Source organism: Mus pahari, chromosome 1 (assembly GCF_900095145.1).
Source record: "Mus pahari chromosome 1, PAHARI_EIJ_v1.1, whole genome shotgun sequence".
NCBI classification, from domain to species: Eukaryota; Metazoa; Chordata; class Mammalia; order Rodentia; family Muridae; genus Mus; species Mus pahari.
In genome coordinates, this window is record NC_034590.1 from 1,104,094 (window position 1) to 1,123,571 (window position 19,478).

Sequence of the window (19,478 nt, forward strand, 5' to 3'; positions counted from 1 at the left end):
GGTGTCTGACCTCAGGCACATTTCTAACTCCAACTCTCTTCCCTCCCCAGCTCTGCTTGCCCCAGCAGAGGCATCCTGCCAAGGCATTCAGTGTGCATCTGGGCAGCGCTGCCAGATGGTGAGCGGGAAGGCCAGGTGTGTGGCAGAGTCCAGAGCTGTCTGCCGCGCCCAGGGTGATCCCCACTATACCACCTTCGATGGCCGTCGCTATGACATGATGGGCTCCTGTTCCTACACCATGGCTGAACTGTGTGGGTCAGATGAGACCCTGCCAGCCTTCAGTGTGGAAGCCAAAAATGAACATCGGGGCAGCCGCCAAGTCTCCTATGTGGGCTTGGTCACAGTCTATGCCTACAGCCATTCTGTGTCGCTGGTTCGTGGGGAAATTGGCTTCGTTCGGGTAAGTGTTCAAAGTTTAACACCCATGAGCAGTCAAAACAATGAGAGCCAAATCCCTGGTGTTAGACCCCAAGCTCAAGGCCCTTTTTGTAGGTGAGGTGGTAGGGAACTGGAGAGATTTGAAAGCCAGTAGCAGATCTTTAAAACCTTTCCCTCACAAATGTCACTTCTAGAAATGTTAAGGATGTGGTTAGAGAGAAAAAAAATATATCTAGTGCTATTTGGAAAAGCAAAGAGTAATTTTTAAAAAGAAAGTGAAAAAAAGAGAGAGATGTTCTAACTATCTGACAATAGGGGATCTATGATGTGACATAATCAGTTAGTGATCATGTGCTGTGCCGGATCCATTTCTCTGCTCAGCACTTACAGGATCTCTTTGAGATGACGCTGGACTGTGATACCAGAGAAACCCACCTGTACATTCCCGTCAGATGGACAGCTTCTCTTTTTCTATGTACTTGAAAGTCAATTCCAGTCACCAGGACATGTCACCAAAATGACTCCAACATATATATTGTTAGCTAGAGTGAAATGTCTAAGTAATTTTGTTTTGCTTAATTTCTGGATAAATTTATATGTGTTAAAACTGGTAGCTGGGCCACATGGGATAGGCCTAAATTGAAGCGACTGAGGAGGCTGTGTGGTGAGCACAGCCAGCCTGGGCAACTTAGGGAAAGGTAAAGCAAAGAGAAGATGAGAAGGTAGCTCAGAGGTGTGGTGTCCCGTTAGACAGCCAATGAGGGACCGGGTATGCAGTCAGTGGCAGAGTGCCCGCCTGGAACCTACAAAGCCCTAGTTTCTGTTTTAATTTTTATTTCAGTCAGGGTCTTACTTTGTAACTCTGGCTGGCCTGGAACTCACTGTGCAGACTCAGTGGCCTGCCCCTTGCATAGATCCGCCTCTCTGTTCCTGAGTGCTGGGGTTGAAAGTGTGTGCATCACACCTGGGAAGCACTAGTTTCTATCCACAGAAGCCCACACATCCCCTCTCAAAATCAAACCCACACACTGTCAGTGTGCGCTTCCACTACAACTGCATTAAGATGGAGATTTTCCCGATCACTTAGGACCCTTCCCTACAGCAGCTTCCCAGACAGTCCTCATGTGTCTCTCCTGGCCACTGCAGTCTTGATCTTCTCCCCACTTAGATTAGCTGTTCTTCCCAGCACTTAGGAGGCAAAGGCAGGGACCTCTGTGAGGCTGATGCCAGCCTCGTCTACATAACGAGTATAGAGATGCGCAAAGAACTTCGTGAAAGGGCATAGGATAAAACTTAACCATTTGTGCATATGATCTTTTTTTTTCTCCCCCACACAAGAAACTACTTCTGTGAGTACTTCTGTTTAATACTGGTTTTTAAAAATGTTACTATTGATCTCAATGCTGGCTGCGCACTGTACTGCTGCGAGCTACATTCCAGCTCTCTTCCTTTTACTTTGAGACAGGGTTCATCAAGTTTCCCCGGGGTGGTCTCGCACTTGCCAACCTCCTATCTCCTTCAGAGTATCTGGGACTCTTATCAGGCCTCCCAGGCTTGACCCAGCTGTCCCTTCTCCGGGGAACCTTCCTTAACTGGCAGAATTCAGTATTGCCTGTTCTCAAAGCTTCTCATCCAGCCCCAAGGCCTCTGCCAGTGCCCCCTCCATCCCAGTCCTGACCCTTGGCTTGCATTGGGTGGATGCTGTCCCAATGCTTTATCTCCAGTGCTCTCCCAGCACAGGGCCAGAACACAGCAAGCTGGCTCCATAGCAGGTGTCACAGGCTAGAGTGAGGCAGAGATGAGACACCCCTAAAGTGAGGGAAAGTGAGGGTATGTCCCCAAAAGAAAGGCAGCAGGCTACTTGCTGCATAGACAAGGAGGAGGCTTTCAGGAATGTGGTGCCACTTTGTACACAGCTCAGAATGAGCCAGTGCTTGGGTTAAAGCTGCCCCTGAGCAGGGATCTTACTATGCTGATTGACATACTACAGTAATGGTTTAATGAGCTGGCGGCCCTCTTGGAGACTTGTCACCTTTTTGGCGCTTGCAAGTCTTGACTGGTTCTGCCCACAGCCTCCTGACTCTGGCTTGCTCATGCCATGAACGTGAGTCCCCACTGTTTCCCTGAAGCTGCCCCCTGATGCCACCAACCCTGCCAGATTCCTTCCTCACACTGCACACTTATAATGAGCCTGCTGTTCTGTCAGCCACTGTCAGAGGCCCTGGAGATAAAACCATGAGGTGGGCTCCCAGTGGTTCTGACAGGTGGAGCATGTGGGAAACTTGCACACTGTGGGAGAGGACTAGGAGCTGTGGGAACTGGGAAGCAGAGGAGGGGGGGCAACAGGAAAGGGCTACTGGAAGGGTGATCAGGGACAGCCTCACTGAGCCAGTGACACCTCAGCAGACATTGTTGGGGGGCGGGGGTCTTCATGCNCATCTCAGAGAAGAACACTTCAGGCCACATCCCTGGGCTCAGCTGGTGACAGAGGAAGGAAGGCACCTTATGTGGCTAGAGCTGGGGACTTGAGTGGAGGAGAAGAAGGTCTGAAGGAGAGATTGCACGGGAGTCTGACCACTGTCACCTCTCTGCAGATCGACTACCAGTACTCAAGCCTACCGGTCTCTCTGAGTGAGGGTCGCCTGCGTGTGCACCAGAGTGGAACACGGGGTGTGATAGAGATGGACTTTGGACTGGTGGTCACCTATGACTGGGATGGCCAGCTGACCCTGAGCCTGCCCAAGCGCTTCCAAGACCAGGTGTGCGGGCTGTGCGGCAACTATAACGGAGACCCTGCAGATGACTTCCTCACGCCTGACTTGGACCAGGCTCCCAGTGCTGTGGAATTTGCAAATAGCTGGAAGCTGGATGATGGGGACTACCTGTGTGATGATGGCTGCCACAACTCTTGTCCTTCCTGTACCCCAGGCCAGACCCAGCACTACAAGGGAGACCGTCTCTGTGGCATGCTAACTCTGTCCACAGGCCCCTTCTCTGCCTGCCATGAATTCCTGGACCCCAAGCCTTTCCTAGATGATTGTGTGTTTGACCTGTGTGTCACTGGAGGGGAGCGACTCAGCCTGTGCCGGAGCCTTAGCGCCTATGCCCAGGCCTGTGTAGAACTGGGTGTCACTCTTGAGAACTGGAGATCACCAGCCAGCTGCCGTAAGTAGCACCTAGAACGGGATGGGAGCCCAGAATGTGGGGCATTTGCCCAACATCTGAACCATGACTGTGATTCAGCCTGATGTTGGACAGGGACAGAGACACAGGTGGCCAAGACATCCAAGCTTTGCCAAAGTTAGAGACAGACATAGCACTGGAAAGGGAGAGTTCAGAGTCACTGGAGGTTATGACAGAGAAGGCACAGACAAATGGGTAGGGGTTGAGAGAGATGGGGGCAAGGAGATGATGAGGGGAACCTCTGGGCCTTGGGAGGACTCTGTTTCTCCCGCTCGCCCCTCCCCCCAGTGAGATGGAGCCACAGGAGGTGGGGGGTGAGGTACCTGGTCTGAGCCTGCATTTGCAGTCTGTTGGGTTCTGTGAGGAGCACATTTGGTACAGTGGAGCAAAGAACCAGGTGGGAGGCTGCTGTGGTTCCTGGGCTGTGGAGACAGATTCTGCATGGGCTCTGAAGGTGAAAGTCCCAGGATTTGCCCACTGCCTGGTTGGTTGTCCAGGGTTGTCCTGGGTGGAGGGGGCATTGGGGCCTGAGCATCAAGAAGGTAGGAGTGCCACTAACTGAGGGGTGTGGGCCTCCCACCCTGGCCTGACACAACTTCTGTCCTTCCTCAGCCATGTCCTGTCCGGCCAACAGCTGCTATGATCCTTGTAGCCCTGCCTGCCCGCCCTCCTGCAACTCAGAAGCCGCACCGACCAACTGTTCTTCACGCCCTTGCGTGGAGGGCTGTGTGTGCCTTCCGGGCTTTGTGGCCAGTGGCGGTGATTGTGTGCCTGTCTCATCCTGTGGGTGCATCTACCAGGGTCGCCCGCTGGCCCCGGGTCAGGAAGTGTTTGATGATGACCAATGCCGCCGCCGTTGCACCTGTGATGGAACCACTCAGAAGGTGACCTGCAGAGACACAACAGGATGCCCTAGTGGTGAGCGCTGCAATGTGCAGAATGGCCTCCTGGGTTGCTACCCAGATAACTTCGCCACCTGCCAGGCATCTGGAGACCCACACTATGTGAGCTTCGATGGAAAGCGCTTTGACTTTATGGGTACCTGCACATACCTGCTGGTGGGCTCCTGCGGCCAGAACGCCGCACTGCCTGCCTTTAGGGTGCTGGTGGAAAACGAACACCGAGGCAGTCAGACCGTGAGCTACACAAGAGCCGTGCGTGTGGTAGCCCACGGGGTAGAAGTGGCTGTGCGAAGGAAGAATCCTGGAAGAGTGCTGGTGAGTTCCACAGGGCAGGGAACTGGGGAAGGGTGTGAATCTTCTGAAAGACTGTAGCTGGAGTGGAATGGGCTTACTTAAGAAACAAACCAACAAACTTGTGGTTAAGGGAGAGGCCCAGGAGCCAGGCAGTGCCCTCCCTTCTCAGCTCTGACTTGTCTTCAGTCTTTGCATTTTCTTCTGAGGAAGGAAGGACATAGTAAGATGTTTCATACTAGGGCAGCAGCAACAGAAGCAGTGACAGCGGCAGCAGCTCATGGTTGGGTGGCTGTGGAATTTGGATGGATTTATGCCTGCCTGCCCTTTAAAAGATGCCATGGTAGTGGCGGTTCATGCCTTTAATCCCAGCACTTGGGAGGCAGAGGCAGGCAGATTTCTGAGTTCGAGATTTCCAGGCCAGCCTGGTCTACAGGGTGAGTTCCAGGACAACCAGGGCTACACAGAGAAACCCTATCTCAAAAACAAAAAAACAAAAAACAAAACAAAAAAAAAACCAAGCAAACAAAAAAGAAACAAAAACAAAACAAAACAAAACAAACAAAAATGATGCCATGGTGCCCACGAAGTGCACAGTAGATGTTGACAGTTGCTGTCTTCTGAAACTTCAGAGTTGTAGTCTTATGCATTTTCTGGAAGATGATGGTTTATGGAGCAATGTAACATATGAATTGTCAGTATCCCGCTGGGTGTGCGTGTTGAGGATGACACAGATCTTCATCCGGCCTCTGGGAGGAGAAGCAAGATGGAGCAAGGCTTACGGATGCCCAGGTGGTCTTCCGAAGGGCCCAGCCCACTGAGAGTAGAGAAGCACTCATTTTCTCTGTAGAATCCAAAGGTAGAACTGGGAAAGGGAGCAGCTGGATATTCACACAATATCTCATTCGTATATCAAAGAAGTTTGGGAAACAGGTCCTATCCCCTAGGGAGTGGGATGTACGCGTTGGAAGCGGGAGACCTAGAGAACTTTCTGTGCTCCCGATCCTGTGCACCTCACACATGGCCCCCAAAGTGAATAAAATCTTGCTCACCAGCAACAGTTTGGTACAGGGGCTCCAGATAAGGAGAGGGGATAATTATTAACAGGTATTTGTGTTCTCACTTCTCTGAAAAGACATTTGCCTGAGGCCTGAGTACTAATAGCTCAATACATTATGTTACTGCGTACTTCCGGGGGTTGAATGGACAGCACACACTCACCCACCTCCTCTCCACAGCAAGCAAGGAAAGGAGTTCACTCATCTTTGCCTGACAAAACTGAAGTAGAGAGGTTGAGCCAGCCACCGAGGCTCACAGTTACGTGCACCGAGAGGACCTTAGTGAGTCTGAGATGCCGAAGTGTTAGAATTTGGAACCCAGCTGCTTTGCTCTGGAGTTCATACTTTAAATAAAAAGAAAAAGGTTTTTTTTTGTTTTTGTTTTGTTTTGTTTTTTAACAACTGGCGGTGGTGGCACTTGCCTTTAATCCTAGCACTTGGAAGGCATAGGCATGCAGCTCTTTGTGACTTTGAGGGTAGCCTGGTCTAAAAAGTGAGTGTCAGGACAGCCAAGGCTACTAAGAGAAACCCTGTCCCAAAAATCTGGGGGAGGGAGTCATAGGCTGTGAACACAAGTCCCAGAGGTGCCCAGAGGTGCCCAGACCCTGCGGTCTGGGCTTACAGGCAGTGCGCTGCCCTCCGTGGATCCTGAGAACCTAACTCAGTCCTCGTGTCCTCTGCAGAAGCAGTTCACGCTGCTAACTACTGAGCTATGTCTCCAGCCTGCAGGAATTTTTTATATTCTGTCACCTGTCCCAAAGTCAGGCAGGGAACAGACAGAAAGGAGTTCCAGGAGAAAGGGACAGCATGTGTAAAGAATAAGCTTGAGGGGTGAGACTCAGCAAGGACGCTGGTGGGGCGTGAGTGTGGGGACCAGAGATGGCGATGACCAAAGAGCCGAGGCAGGGGCTAACTATAACCAAGCCTTTGGATTCCGATGAAGCCTGAAGCTGGGTGACAAGAATAGCCAGTCACACTGGGAGGTCCACGCCAGGAGGTGACACACAGAAGGAGGCGGAATTGTGGGTCAGAAAGCTGGGCATGAGTAGGGCCAAGAGGGTTGAAAAGCTTACATAGGATGTGAAGGAGACATTAGCAACTGTTGTTGCGGAACCAGGATGTGGGAGTGAGTGGGAGTGTCGTAAGCAGGGGTACAGCAAGGAAAAGAGCCCTGAGTCTGAGCTCTGAATTCTAGCACATGTATGGCTGGGATAAATGGGTAGGGCTGAGCTGGGAGATTGAATAGGGACCAGTGGGACTCAGATCTTCTGAGTCCTCTGAGACCAAGCTGAGAGGTTTGGCGCAAGCCTGGCATTGAAACACAGAGAGCAGGGAGCGGTGGGGGGGGGGAGGGGGAGGGGGAGAGGGAAAGCACTGTTCCAGAAAGGGTTAACCGGAGGCAGTGCAGTCTGTGCGGACACACTCAGATAGGCTCCAGGGAGACAGGCGAGGTAGGCTTGAGAAGCAGCGACCAGAGATTTGGGCTTGAGTTTCAAGAGTAAGGGGTGATGGGCGGCGTGGTAGGCGAAGGGAACAGTCATTATGAAGTCCTGAGGTGGAATCAAGGAGGGGTGGGAGGCAGAGCCAGCTGAGTGAAAACAAGAAAGCCCTGACCTGTCGTCCTTCCTGCATCTCTCCGCAGGTGGATGGCGTCCTTCAGTACCTGCCCTTTCAGGCTGCAGGCGGCAAGATTCAGGTGTTCCGTCAGGGCAATGATGCTGTCGTGAGCACAGCCTTTGGCTTGATTGTTACCTACAATTGGGATGCTCACGTGACTGTCAAGGTGCCCAGCAGCTATGCTAAAGCTGTATGTGGGCTCTGTGGGAACTTCAATGGGAACCCAGATGACGACCTGGCTCTGAAGGGTGGAGGCCAAGCTTCCAACGTATTGGACTTTGGGAACAGCTGGCAAGAAGAGATAATACCTGGGTGTGGAGCAACTGAACCTGGTGACTGTCCCCAATTGGACTCCCTTGTGACCCAGCAAACTCAAAACAAAAAGGAATGTGGGATCCTTGCTGACCCTGAGGGTCCATTCCGGGAGTGTCACAAGTTGCTGAACCCCCAGGGTGCCATACGTGACTGTGTCTATGACCTCTGCCTGCTGCCTGGTCAGTCTGGGCCACTGTGTGATGCACTGGCTGCCTATGCTACTGCATGCCAGGCTGCCGGGGGTACTGTGCATCCCTGGAGGAGCGAGAAACTTTGCCGTAAGTACCAAGAATGGCATCCCTGGGGTTGGGTCTGATGTTTGTTCATTAACATACAAGTAGCGTCATTTATCCTCATGATGCCTAGTGAGGAATGGCCTGTGCTTGTGCCCTGGAAGAGCTGAGGAGACTGAAGGTACCAGCTTGCAGTTTCATGCCTGCTTTCATGACAGCTAGGAAGTCAGAGGCGGCAGTGTGCAGTGAAGTTGCTGACTGAGAGATACTTGGTGCTGCATTGAGAGGGAGTCCCAACCCCTCTGCAGCTGTCCTTGGTCCCACCTGGCCACTTTACCCATCACAGGTCTTTGCTGCAGATGTGGGTGCGGGGAGGGTTGGGAAGGGTTGCTTGCCTTTCACAGAGATTTGGAAAGCCATGTGCCTGTCTCCCGAGTTTTAAACTTCACTCGAGTGTGCCCTGTGATGCATATTTTAATGGCGTACAGGAACAAATGGCTTCACTAGCTTTTTCAGTGGGAGCACAAATGTACATAATAGTGCTAGGATCCCTGCCCTGGAGGGAGCTGCCATTTCGCTCTTGAGGGTTTGAACTCTGTGAGTGGAATGTGCACCTCCAGCTGCTCCATCTCGAGTATAGATCATTGCAAACGCTGAAACTCCCAGCAAGTGGCATCTTGGACTTTTAAGAATCTCTTTGCTTGTGGGAAAAGCACAGGACAGTGGACCTTTTATGTCCATCATTCAGGTTCCACAAAGATTACCTACTTAAAACTGATATTACAGTGTGTGTGTGTGTGTGCGTGTCTGTGTCTGTGTCTGTGTGTCTATGTCTGTGTGTGTGTCTGTGTCTCTCTGTGTGTCTGTGTGTGCATAAACGCTACTGCTGGGGAATGGTAGAATGCTTTTCTTGACTATCAGAGGTTCTGAGTAAAAAGAAAATCCAGAAGCAGGAGGACAGAAGGTGGAGAGGAAAGACATCTGCAGGCACACTGCATAGATTACTCACATGTACATGTGTGTGCGTGTTTAAAACATGCATTGCATGCAGTTTATGCCCAACTTGAATACACAGAGATAATCACAAATTTGAGTGGTGTGAGAATCAAATATTAATTGACAAATCCAATTAAATGTGATGGGAGATAATCTCCTGGTGCCACCAAGCACACAGACAATCTTGTCGCTGACTCAGCGTGTGTGTGTGTGTGTGTGTGTGTGTGTGTGTGTGTGTGTGTGTGTGTGTGTGTGAGACGTGTACGGGTTATCCACTGTGACCCTTTGAAAGAGCTTATGATCTTGGTGGCCCCTCTCTCTGCAGCACTGACCTGCCCACCTAACAGCCACTATGAGCAATGTTCCTACGGATGCCCACTGTCCTGTGGAGACCTGCCAGTGCACGGAGGCTGTGGCTCAGAATGCCGAGAGGCCTGTGTTTGTAACGAGGGCTTTGCCCTCAGTGGTGATTCTTGTGTGCCTCTGGCCTCCTGCGGCTGTGTACACCAGGGCGCCTACCACGCACCAGGAGAAACCTTCTATCCTGGACCTGGATGCGATTCTCTTTGCCACTGTGAGGAAGGTGGCCTGGTTTCCTGTGAGCCCTCATCCTGTGGCCCACACGAGGCCTGCCAGCCATCCAATGGAGTTCTAGAGTGTGTGGCTGTGGGCACTACTACCTGCCAGGCATCAGGAGACCCTCATTACGTCACCTTTGACGGTCGCCGCTTTGACTTCATGGGCACCTGTGTGTACGTGCTAGCGCAAACCTGTGGAAACCGGCCTGGTCTACACCAGTTCACTGTCCTGCAGGAGAATGAGGCCTGGGGAAATGGGAAAGTCAGTGTGACCAAGGTGATCACCGTCCTGGTGGCCAACTACACCCTGCGACTGGAGCAGAATCAGTGGAAGGTCAAGGTGAGAGCAGAGGCTCCCCAAGGGGAGGGCCATGCTATGATGCACAGAGAGCAGGCAGAGCCCACGGGAACGTGTAAAACAGGGGTCCAGTCGGAGGACATATTGGGAGAAAGCCCAGATTGAGGAGGCCAGGAACTTTCCATGGCTCTGACTGACTGTCCCCACTGAAGCTCTCTGTCCTTGTCTCTTCATGTACACCATCGTCCTGCATCGCACATAGGGTCTGCCCCGGGCACTGCCCTGCTCTCACCATAGACAGGATACGGTATAATCACACAGAGGAAAGTTCAGAGATGGGAAAGGTTCGAAGAAGGGGGCAATCTGTGATGCCATCATCCCCTTAACTAGAGCAACAACAAGAAAGCAGCTACAGGTTTTTGACACTGCATCTAGGCTGCTGGCACACACAGTTGCTTTTAACCCTGTGCAGTGGAAGTTTGCTTTCTTTCTTTCTTTTTTTAAAAATTAATTTATTTTATGTATGTGAGTACACTGTAGCTATCTTCAGACACCCCAGAAGAGGATGTCAGATCTCATTACTGATGGTTGTGAGCCACCATGTGGTTGCTGGGAATTGAACTCAGGACCTCCGGAAGAGCAGTCAGTGCTTTTAACTGCTGAGCCATCTCTCCAGCCCTTGTTTCCTCTTTTAGAGGAAGTGTTCTCATCACTGTCCTGAGGTCCCTGAGAAAATAATTCAGTGTTGTTGTTGTTGTTGTTGTTGTTATTGATGTTATTGATGTTTTTGTTGTAGTGATCTGGGAGAACTGCTTCAGGGAGGAAATATTTCTGTTGAGGGTTATAGAGAGTTTAGTCGATGGTTGTCTGTCCCTGTGTACTCGGGACGAACATAATGACTGTGGGGACATGTGGTAAAGGAGAGCCGCTTACAGAGAAGGGAGAAATGAAAGGTCCCAGTACAAGATACCCATGGTCCGACCTGCATCTTTCAGCTTGGTCCCACCTCCTAGAGTTTCCAGAACCTTCCAAAATAGTGCCACTAGCTGGGAACCAAGCCGTGAAAGTATGACCCTTTGGGAGATCATTCATGCAGCGGCAGAATTTAAGCCCAGACTCCACATGGTACGTGCTTCTCTGAGCAGGAAGACCGAGTCTCAGGAGAGTGGCATTTGAATACACAGGGAATGTCCCCCACTGACAGGCAGCACACAGCCATTGTCCTGGGAGCAGGAGGTTCAAGAGCTGTCACACGGCTGCACTGGGTTGCAGGTGCAGCTTCTTCTGCTCTGAGGTTAGCAGTTGACAGGTGACCAGCTCCAGACTCGTGGGAACAGTCTCTGTTCCTGTCATCAGACCCCAGCTTCCCTGTGGCTGTCCCCCACTGCAGAGGCAGACACTGAGCCCAGAGGGTTAAGTGACTTGCCCTTATTCACTACCAGCCTGGGGAGGAATGATGTTAATGTCTTTTGGACACTCTAGACATGCCTAGAGCGTGCCTTTCCCCTGCCTCCTCCCAGTCTCCTCACATCTATGAAAAGCCTGTGGGCCAGGTATGTGATGAGGAAGGGCACAGATGTGGTGACATCAGGGGTGCACCAGGCAGAGCCCTCGGGTGACCCTCAGATGAGCGTGGAGCCTGGCTTTGCATCCAGCCACACTTACAGCAGCAACTCTGAGTGTCCCTTACTGTCCAGAATGACTTGCAAACACAGTCCCAAGCCACAGGGCGTGCTACAGCCAAAGCCTTTGCAGGTGTCCTGTATCAGATTCCCTACATGACACTCTGGAGACAAGGCACCTGATCCCTCCCAGATAGACAGGAAGCAGGTGAGTCTCCTGTGCAAGGGCACAGAGGGTTAAACAGAGGGCTGTAAAATACTTCAGCCCAGCCATGAGCTCCAAGCTCAATCCCTGCATCATCAGTCGCAGTGCCAACTGATAACAAAGGACCTCCTCCTTCGAGCTGCCGAGGTGATGGCCCAACTGAGACGCATGAGAGTTTCCTGGTGGCTTACTGTCCAAAAATAACACACTTAGAATTCTCACAGCCCTGACGGCCAGAAGTCCAAAATCGAGGTTGCAGAAAGGCCACACCCATCCAAAGACTGAAAGGGAGAAACCTTCTTGTCCTTCTGGCTTTTGGTGTTTCCAGTGGTCCCTTGGCTTCTAGTGCCAGCACTCAGGGTCCTGCCTTGATCTCTCCTTCCCATTAACCCTTTCCTCTCCTTCCCTTTCCCTCCCCTTTCCCTTCCCCTCCTCTCCTCTTCCTCTCCCTCTCCTGTCTTCTCTTTTCTTCTCGTCTCACCTGAAGACACTTGCCATTGGGTTTGGAGTCCTGTCTGATATATGATTATCTCACTTCAAGATAGTAACTCTAATTACACCTGCTATGACCTTTCTTCAAAAATACTTTCTGAGGTTCTGGGTAGACTTATCTTTTTATTATTATTTTATTTATGCAGGCCTCTGTGTGTATGCATATGTACATGTGGTTGACCACAGAGGACAGAAAGGGGCCTTGGAGTTGGAGGTACAGGAGTTTGTGAGCAGCTGGGTGTGGGTGCTGGGGTCTGAACTCTCTGATACAGCAGTAAATATTCTTAACTGCTGGCCCCTCTCACCAGCTTCCGAGGGAGATTTACCTTTTGGAAACCACCATTAAACCCATCCCTAAGGCACTGCTATTATAAATATTTTACAAATATGGGAGCTAGGGCCTACAGAAGTGAGGTCACACAGGATTTCAGTGTCAGGCAGGAGCAGTTAGGGACAGACTGCCTCAAAGTGCGCCCTTTGAAGCTTGACGTTCCCTGCCTCACAGGTGAATGGTGTGGACATGAAGCTGCCTGTGGTGCTGGACGGTGGCAAGATCCGAGTCTCCCAGCACGGGTCCGACGTCGTGGTTGAAACCGACTTTGGCCTGCGTGTGGCCTATGACCTTGTGTACTATGTGCGGGTCACCATCCCAGGCAACTACTACAAGCAGATGTGTGGTCTGTGTGGGGATTACAACGGGGACCCCAAGGACGACTTCCAGAAGCCCGACGGCTCTCAGACAACAGACCCCAATGACTTTGGTAACTCCTGGGAGGAAGCTGTGCCCGACTCCCCCTGTGCACCAGTGCCTCCCTGCACAGGAGATGACTGTAACACCGAGTGTAGCCCCGAGCTGCAGGACAAATATCATGGGGAGCAGTTCTGCGGGCTGCTCACCAGCCCCACAGGGCCACTGGCTGCCTGCCACAAGCTGCTAGACCCCCAGGGTCCTTTACAAGACTGTGTCTTTGATCTCTGCCTGGGTGGCGGGAATCAGAGCATCCTCTGTAACATCATCCATGCCTATGTGAGCGCCTGCCAGGCGGCCGGGGGGCAAGTGGAACCATGGAGGACGGAAACTTTCTGTCGTGAGTAACAGGGCATTGAGGAGGGGTGAGGGAGGTTGGGACAGAGAAGGGATGGGATCCTCAACCCCACCCTGCTCTCTGATGGGCATTCTCTTCTTACAGCGATGGAGTGCCCCCCTCACAGCCACTATGAGGTCTGTGCAGACACTTGCTCCCTGGGCTGCTGGGCTCTCAACACACCCCAGCAGTGCCCAGAAGGGTGTGCTGAGGGCTGTGAATGTGACTCTGGCTTCTTGTACAACGGCAAAGCCTGCGTGCCCATCGAGCAATGTGGCTGCTACCACAATGGGGTCTACTATGAGGTAAGAACCCAACCATCTGTACAGAACCTGGGGCCTCTTCCTAGACCCACCCCTCTTCTACTACTCATCAGCGCTCTAGCTTTTCCTCTGTTCAGCCTCTTGAACATGTGTGCAGGCTGCTTACCGTGAACCTCTCTTGTTACATACGTTGCACACACACACATGCACATGCACACACGCACGCACACATTGGTTTGTGTGCAAACCTGCGCATGCTGAGAGCACTGAAATGAACCACTGCACTCCTGTCCATCACTCCCCCGCCGTCTCTACTCCTTTGCAAACCAGTGTGACCCACTGAAGAGGACACGCTTCGGTTCCGTCTGCTTTCTCAGATTGCTCCTGTAACTAGCTGTCATTTACAGATGTGGAAGCTGAGGCATAAAGAGCTTAAGCAATGGTGTTCAGCCATACCGTTTGGAAAGAGTGGAACCAGGCTCAGCTGAGCGATGCGCTCCACAGCTTTTGCTCTGAAAGACTACTTAACTCTGTTCCTCTAAGCAACAGCAATTCCCCACATATTCTGGAATGAAAGGGTGAATGAATGAATGAATGAATGAGTTTGGCCTCAGAGCCATGCCATGCCTCAGCTTCACTGCTGAGAGCTGTCCCCAACCTCTCTATGCCTGAAACACTGGGAACTGGCACCCGCCTCTGGTTGCTGATGGCATATTCTCTGTCCCCACAGCCAGAGGAGTCAGTTCTCATTGAAAACTGCCAACAGCATTGTGTGTGCCAACCAGGCAAAGGCATGGTGTGCCAGGATCACAGCTGCAAGCCAGGACAGGTGTGCGAGCCCTCAGGAGGCGTCCTGACCTGCGTCACCAAAGGTGCTGGGCAGTGTGGCTGGGCTGGGGGGGGGGGTTTACACGGGACACAGGCTGGGAGCTGAGGGTGGCATGCTTCATGGTGAGAGGTTCAGAGGGCTGTGGATTGAGATGCCAGACCTCAGGCTGGGATTCCAGGAGCCAAAGGCAGAGGTCATGCAGGCTGGGTGTCAAGGGGCTTTAAGGCTGCGGGAACCATGGGGCAAGATTTTGATGGTGGAGGTCAAAGGCCCTTGGAGTACTGCAGGATAGGTGAAATTTTTTTCTCAAGGGCCCTATAGTAAATGCTTCAGTTTTCAGGCTAAGGAGTTTTCAGCACAACTCCTGAACCCTTATGATGTAAAAATAAACCAGAGACTGTGTGTATGAAGGGCCAGAGAGGCAAGACAGCTTTACCTGCAGCAAGCGCCAGCTGGTCCCATGGCCTCTTGCCCACTGGCTCAATGGATTATCTGGGGCTTTGGACATCAACACTAAAGAGCAGTTTGTCATTAAAGGGAAATCTTGTTTTAATTTCCCTGATGATGAAGGACGCTGAACTTTGTCGTGTGTTTCCTGGGGAAGCGGAGTGTAAGGCCTCCTAGAGCACAGGAGGACTGGGCCAAGGCACAACCTTTCACACTGGGGATGAGGATTTCTAAGGGTTCTGTTTAAAGGGTTGCTGGTTTAAAGCTGTGACATCGGTATCCTCGAATTGATTTCCTAAGGTGAGAGGCCAGAGAATCCCAGGAGAGTAAAAAGTCTAGGATCTGGAGGCTGGGCTGAGACTCGCAGAAGTGACAAACACGATAGCAGGGGTCCTATCAGGAGAGAGATGCCGCAACTTCACCTGAACGGTCAAAGCTTAATCTATGCAGTGAGTGATTTGTGGGACTGAGTATGGTCCAGGCTAGTGGTAGAAAATTTGCCTTCCATGCACAAAGCTCTAGGTTCCCTCCCAGCAAACAAAAGGACTGCTTTTCTTTTCGCTTTCTTTGTTTGTCTGATTTTCCTTTTTTTTTTTTTTTCCTGTGTAGCCATGGCTGTCCTAGAACTCACAGGGATCTGCCAGCCGAGTACTGGGACCAAAGTCACGCCCCACCAGGGCCTGGCAACACTGCTTTTCTTAAGAACTACGCTTTATTAGCATAGGTCAACTACAGAAAAGCAGAGCGCTTGTGACCTCACTCCAGGCACCCTTTCATTACTCTGTGTTACCCCTTCGCTGTCTCCTTCCTCTTCCATGTCTCTGTCCATCCCCCACCCCAAGTTTCCAGCTTCATGTCCTTTTCCTTCCCTAACTTCCATGTGTCCAGTCATACTCATTTCCTGCAAGCGGCGTGACCACATTCTTCATGACTAAGTAAGGCTCCTGTGCATGTGTGCCACATGACTTACCCTGTCAGCTGATGGGCAGCGAGGCTGACCCCATCACTTGGCTACTGCGAGCAGTGGACAGCAGACATGGATGTGCAGGGACCTCTCTGGTGTGGGTGCTTAGACGCCTTTGGGCTCATACCCAGCGGTGGAGCAGGCTCATAGGTTGCTCCAAGTTTGGGTTTCTTCAGGAACTTCACACTGATTTCCACATGGGCTGCATCAGCTAATGTCCCTCCCAGCCGTGGATAAGGCTTTCCTTGCCCAGAGCCCTCACCAGCACTTGCTCATTTCTGTGATAATGGTCATTCTGGCTGGGCTGACATGAACTCTCGTTTTAAGTTAAATCAAGGATTTTGGCCACTTGCTCGCTGATTGTGTCCTTCCTTTGAAAAGTTTGTTTTCTGCCCATCTACTTGCTAAATTACTTGTTGTCTTGTGTTTAATTTTTTTTTGAGTTCTTTATGTAGTCTGGATATTAGTGTCCTGTCAGATTAATGGCTGACAATGATTTCTCTCCAGTTCTGTGGCCTCCTTCCCTCTCTGAGCTGGTTTTTTCACTGTGTCCTCTAGCAGTTTTCAAATCTAGGGGCTAGCCTTAAGGTCTGTCATTCATTTTAAGTTGATATTTTTTACAAAGTGGTGTGGGGTGTATGTGTGTGTGTGTGTGTGTGTGTGTGTGTGTGTGAGAGAGAGAGAGAGAGAGAGAGAGAGAGAGAGAGAGAGAGAGAGAGAGAGAAGGTTTCTGTCTTCTATAAGAGGAAAATGAGAGAGAGAAAGCTGATTTGACCAATGACAGGGAATTTTTTTAAAAAGTAGGGAAAAGGAAAAAAGGGATTAAAAATTAGGGGTTAAGGCTGGAGAGATGGCTCAGTGGTTAAGAGCATTGGGTGTTCTTTCAGAGGTCCTGGGTTCAGTTCCCAGCACCCACATGGTGGCTGTGGAGAGACAGAGACAGACAAACAGACAGACAGACAGAGTCTGTGTCTGTTCACTACTAAGGTTTGCATGTGTTTCTGCCATCACCCACCTCAGTGGCTAGCTGCTTTCCTGCTGTCCCTGATTCATTCCTCAGAAATGAGAGCATTTAGTGTGTGTGAATAGTCTATGTCGTTCCTTCTCAGGGCCCACTTCTAAGGGGGACTGGTTGCTTTCAGGTAAGGAAAACAGTGCTCACAGGAGCCCCACCCTAGAGCTGGTCCCCAGTGCGGAGGGAAGAAGGCTGGGACTTAGAAGGCCTCACCTTAGACCTCACTGAAGACTGCAGGGTCCTGCAGGTTGGACTTGGAGGAGTGAAACCCCCACTGACATTGGTAAAGCTCAGCTGGAAGCAGCCACCTGAGGGATTTAGCTGACCAGCTTGAGAGCCACAGAGTACAAGCAGCAGCAGCCAGAAGAGCAGCCCTGAGAGGGCAGGCACCCCTGCCTCCTGCAGACTCCCCAGCGCCCTCCGCTGGCAAAGCTTCCAGGCCGGTTTCAAACAGGAAACACGTTTGAAGAGGAGCAAGTTTGAAGGCTGGACACCCAGACACAGAGCTGGAGCCACAGAGTGTGACACTAGAGGGGGTCTTAAACACAAAAGCCTCTGGGGACCAGTCTTCAGAGGCTCCTGGGGCTGGATTAACACCAGGAACAGAATTTTGTATGTGGGTTATCCAAGCCGAGAGATTTAGACGTGGGGACCCTAGACATGAGATACGAAATTTCTGGACCCCTAGTGCTGGGTTCTCAGATCTAACACACAGCAACTTCAGGGATGAGAGCTTAGGTGTCAGGACACTGAGGTCTGGTCACACCTGCAGCAACCATCGGAGCTGACATCCCTAGCACAGACGGGCAGATGCTGGGAGCAGGCATGCTTGTGGTGGGCAGCCCCCCACTGTTCTCACTCCTTTTCTCCTTACAGACCCATGCCATGGTGTCACCTGCCGGCCACAGGAGACCTGCAAAGTTCAAGACGGTGAGGGAGTGTGTGTGCCCAACTACAGTTCCACGTGTTGGCTGTGGGGTGACCCTCACTACAACTCCTTCGACGGCTGGAGCTTTGACTTCCAGGGCACCTGCAACTACCTGCTGGCAGGAACACTCTGTCCTGGGGTCAATGCTGAGGGCCTGACTCCCTTCACTGTTACAACCAAGAATGAGAACCGGGGTAGCCCCGCTGTGTCCTACGTGAGACAGGTCACTGTGACCACTCTCAACACCAACATTTCCATCCACAAGAATGAGATCGGCAAAGTCCGGGTATGTTCAGCATGGTGGTCCTGGAACACCCCGGGGCATGGGGCCAAATGAACCCTGGTGTTAAGAGCAGCAATGAGGAGCTGGAAACTCTCCATTTTCACGTAGGCATGAAACTTCGGAGAGAAAGTTGCAGGAAATGGGGCACCCTTTTCCTGTTGTTTAAGCACAGCCCTCTGCTAAGAGCTTAAAGTAGACACAGTATGGTCTTTCACATAGACCAATGTTTCTCAGCCTTCATAATGATGTGACCCTTCAATGCAATTCTTCATGTTACAGTGACCCAAAGCCATACAATTATTTTTGTTGCTGAGTCATAGCTGTAAGTTTGCTGTTATGAATCATAATGTGTTTACTGATGGTCTAAGGTGACCCCTGTGAAAGTCATTTGACCCCCAAACCTACAAGTTGAGAACTGCCGGAATAGACATAGATCTGAGCTCAGGTCCCCTCCTGATGAGGTCTGTGACACCGTGCAAGGGACTGAAGGCAGCGGGCCTTGAATCTGCCCAACAACCCAGCACTGTGGTACCAGTTAGAGCTCAGCTCAGTGCCCAACTCCTTAAGCAAGCATCTGTCAGTGGTCGGGAACGAACGAGGGATCCAGGCTCAGGGAACATCAGAGGAACTGGGGTGCGGGGGGTGGCAAGCATAAGCCAAACATTCTGTAGATGGAATAAGAGTGTAGATAAACAGTGACTTAGAGAGAGAGCCAGGACAAACAGTCAAAGCCTTCTGGTCAAGGAAGACATAGAACAGAGATGCAGAGAGGAGAAGGACAGAGGGACAGGAAGAGAAACAGAAATGTGGGTAGGAGATGCAAAGAGACAGAGACCAGAAAGGGACTTCTAAAGAGAAAGACCAAAGGAAGAGAGTGGTGAGGAGGAATGAGGGGTTGGAGGAGAAGGAAGGGGAGAAGGAAGAGAGTGAATATAGAGGAAAACCCAAAAAAGGCATGGAGGTGGAGGGTTCATTTCTCAGGGGCTGGATTAGATGGCTATGAGGTGTGTAAGGTACTGACCCCTACAGTCAGGAGGAGGGAGGTAACCTGGACAACCGAGAACACAGCTCCACCTGCACTGCTCCCTGACCCCTGCTGGACTCCCTCTCTCCCCAGGTGAATGGAGTTCTGATGGCCTTGCCCGTCTACTTGGCTGGTGGACGGATTTCAGTGATTAATGGAGGCTCAAAGGCTGTGCTGGACACTGACTTTGGGCTTCAGGTCACCTATGACTGGAACTGGAGAGTAGATGTCACACTGCCCAGCAGCTACCATGGTGCAGTGTGCGGGCTGTGTGGGAACATGGACAAAAACCATCAAAATGACCAAGTCTTCCCTAACGGCACAATGGCACCCTCAATACCCACCTGGGGTGGCAGCTGGCAAGTTCCGGGGTGGGACCCTCTTTGTTGGCATGAATGTCAGGGGTCCTGTCCCACGTGCCCAGAGGACCGAGTGGAGGAGTATGAGGGTCCTGGCTTCTGTGGACCTCTGG

General features: G+C 51.5%; 1 protein-coding gene across 1 annotated transcript in view; it reads left to right on the forward strand.

Moving 5' to 3' along the window:
• The window catches only part of Fcgbp (Fc fragment of IgG binding protein), an 85,784-nt gene that overhangs the window by 3,476 nt on the left and 62,830 nt on the right, over window positions 1-19,478 (forward strand). Inside the window, 10 exon segments of the mRNA XM_029531756.1 lie at window positions 51-400; window positions 2,973-3,543; window positions 4,174-4,778; window positions 7,455-8,022; window positions 9,299-9,891; window positions 12,674-13,256; window positions 13,359-13,558; window positions 14,247-14,388; window positions 17,648-17,985; window positions 19,100-19,466. Of these exon segments, the coding sequence (XP_029387616.1) occupies window positions 51-400; window positions 2,973-3,543; window positions 4,174-4,778; window positions 7,455-8,022; window positions 9,299-9,891; window positions 12,674-13,256; window positions 13,359-13,558; window positions 14,247-14,388; window positions 17,648-17,985; window positions 19,100-19,466 (4,317 nt within the window).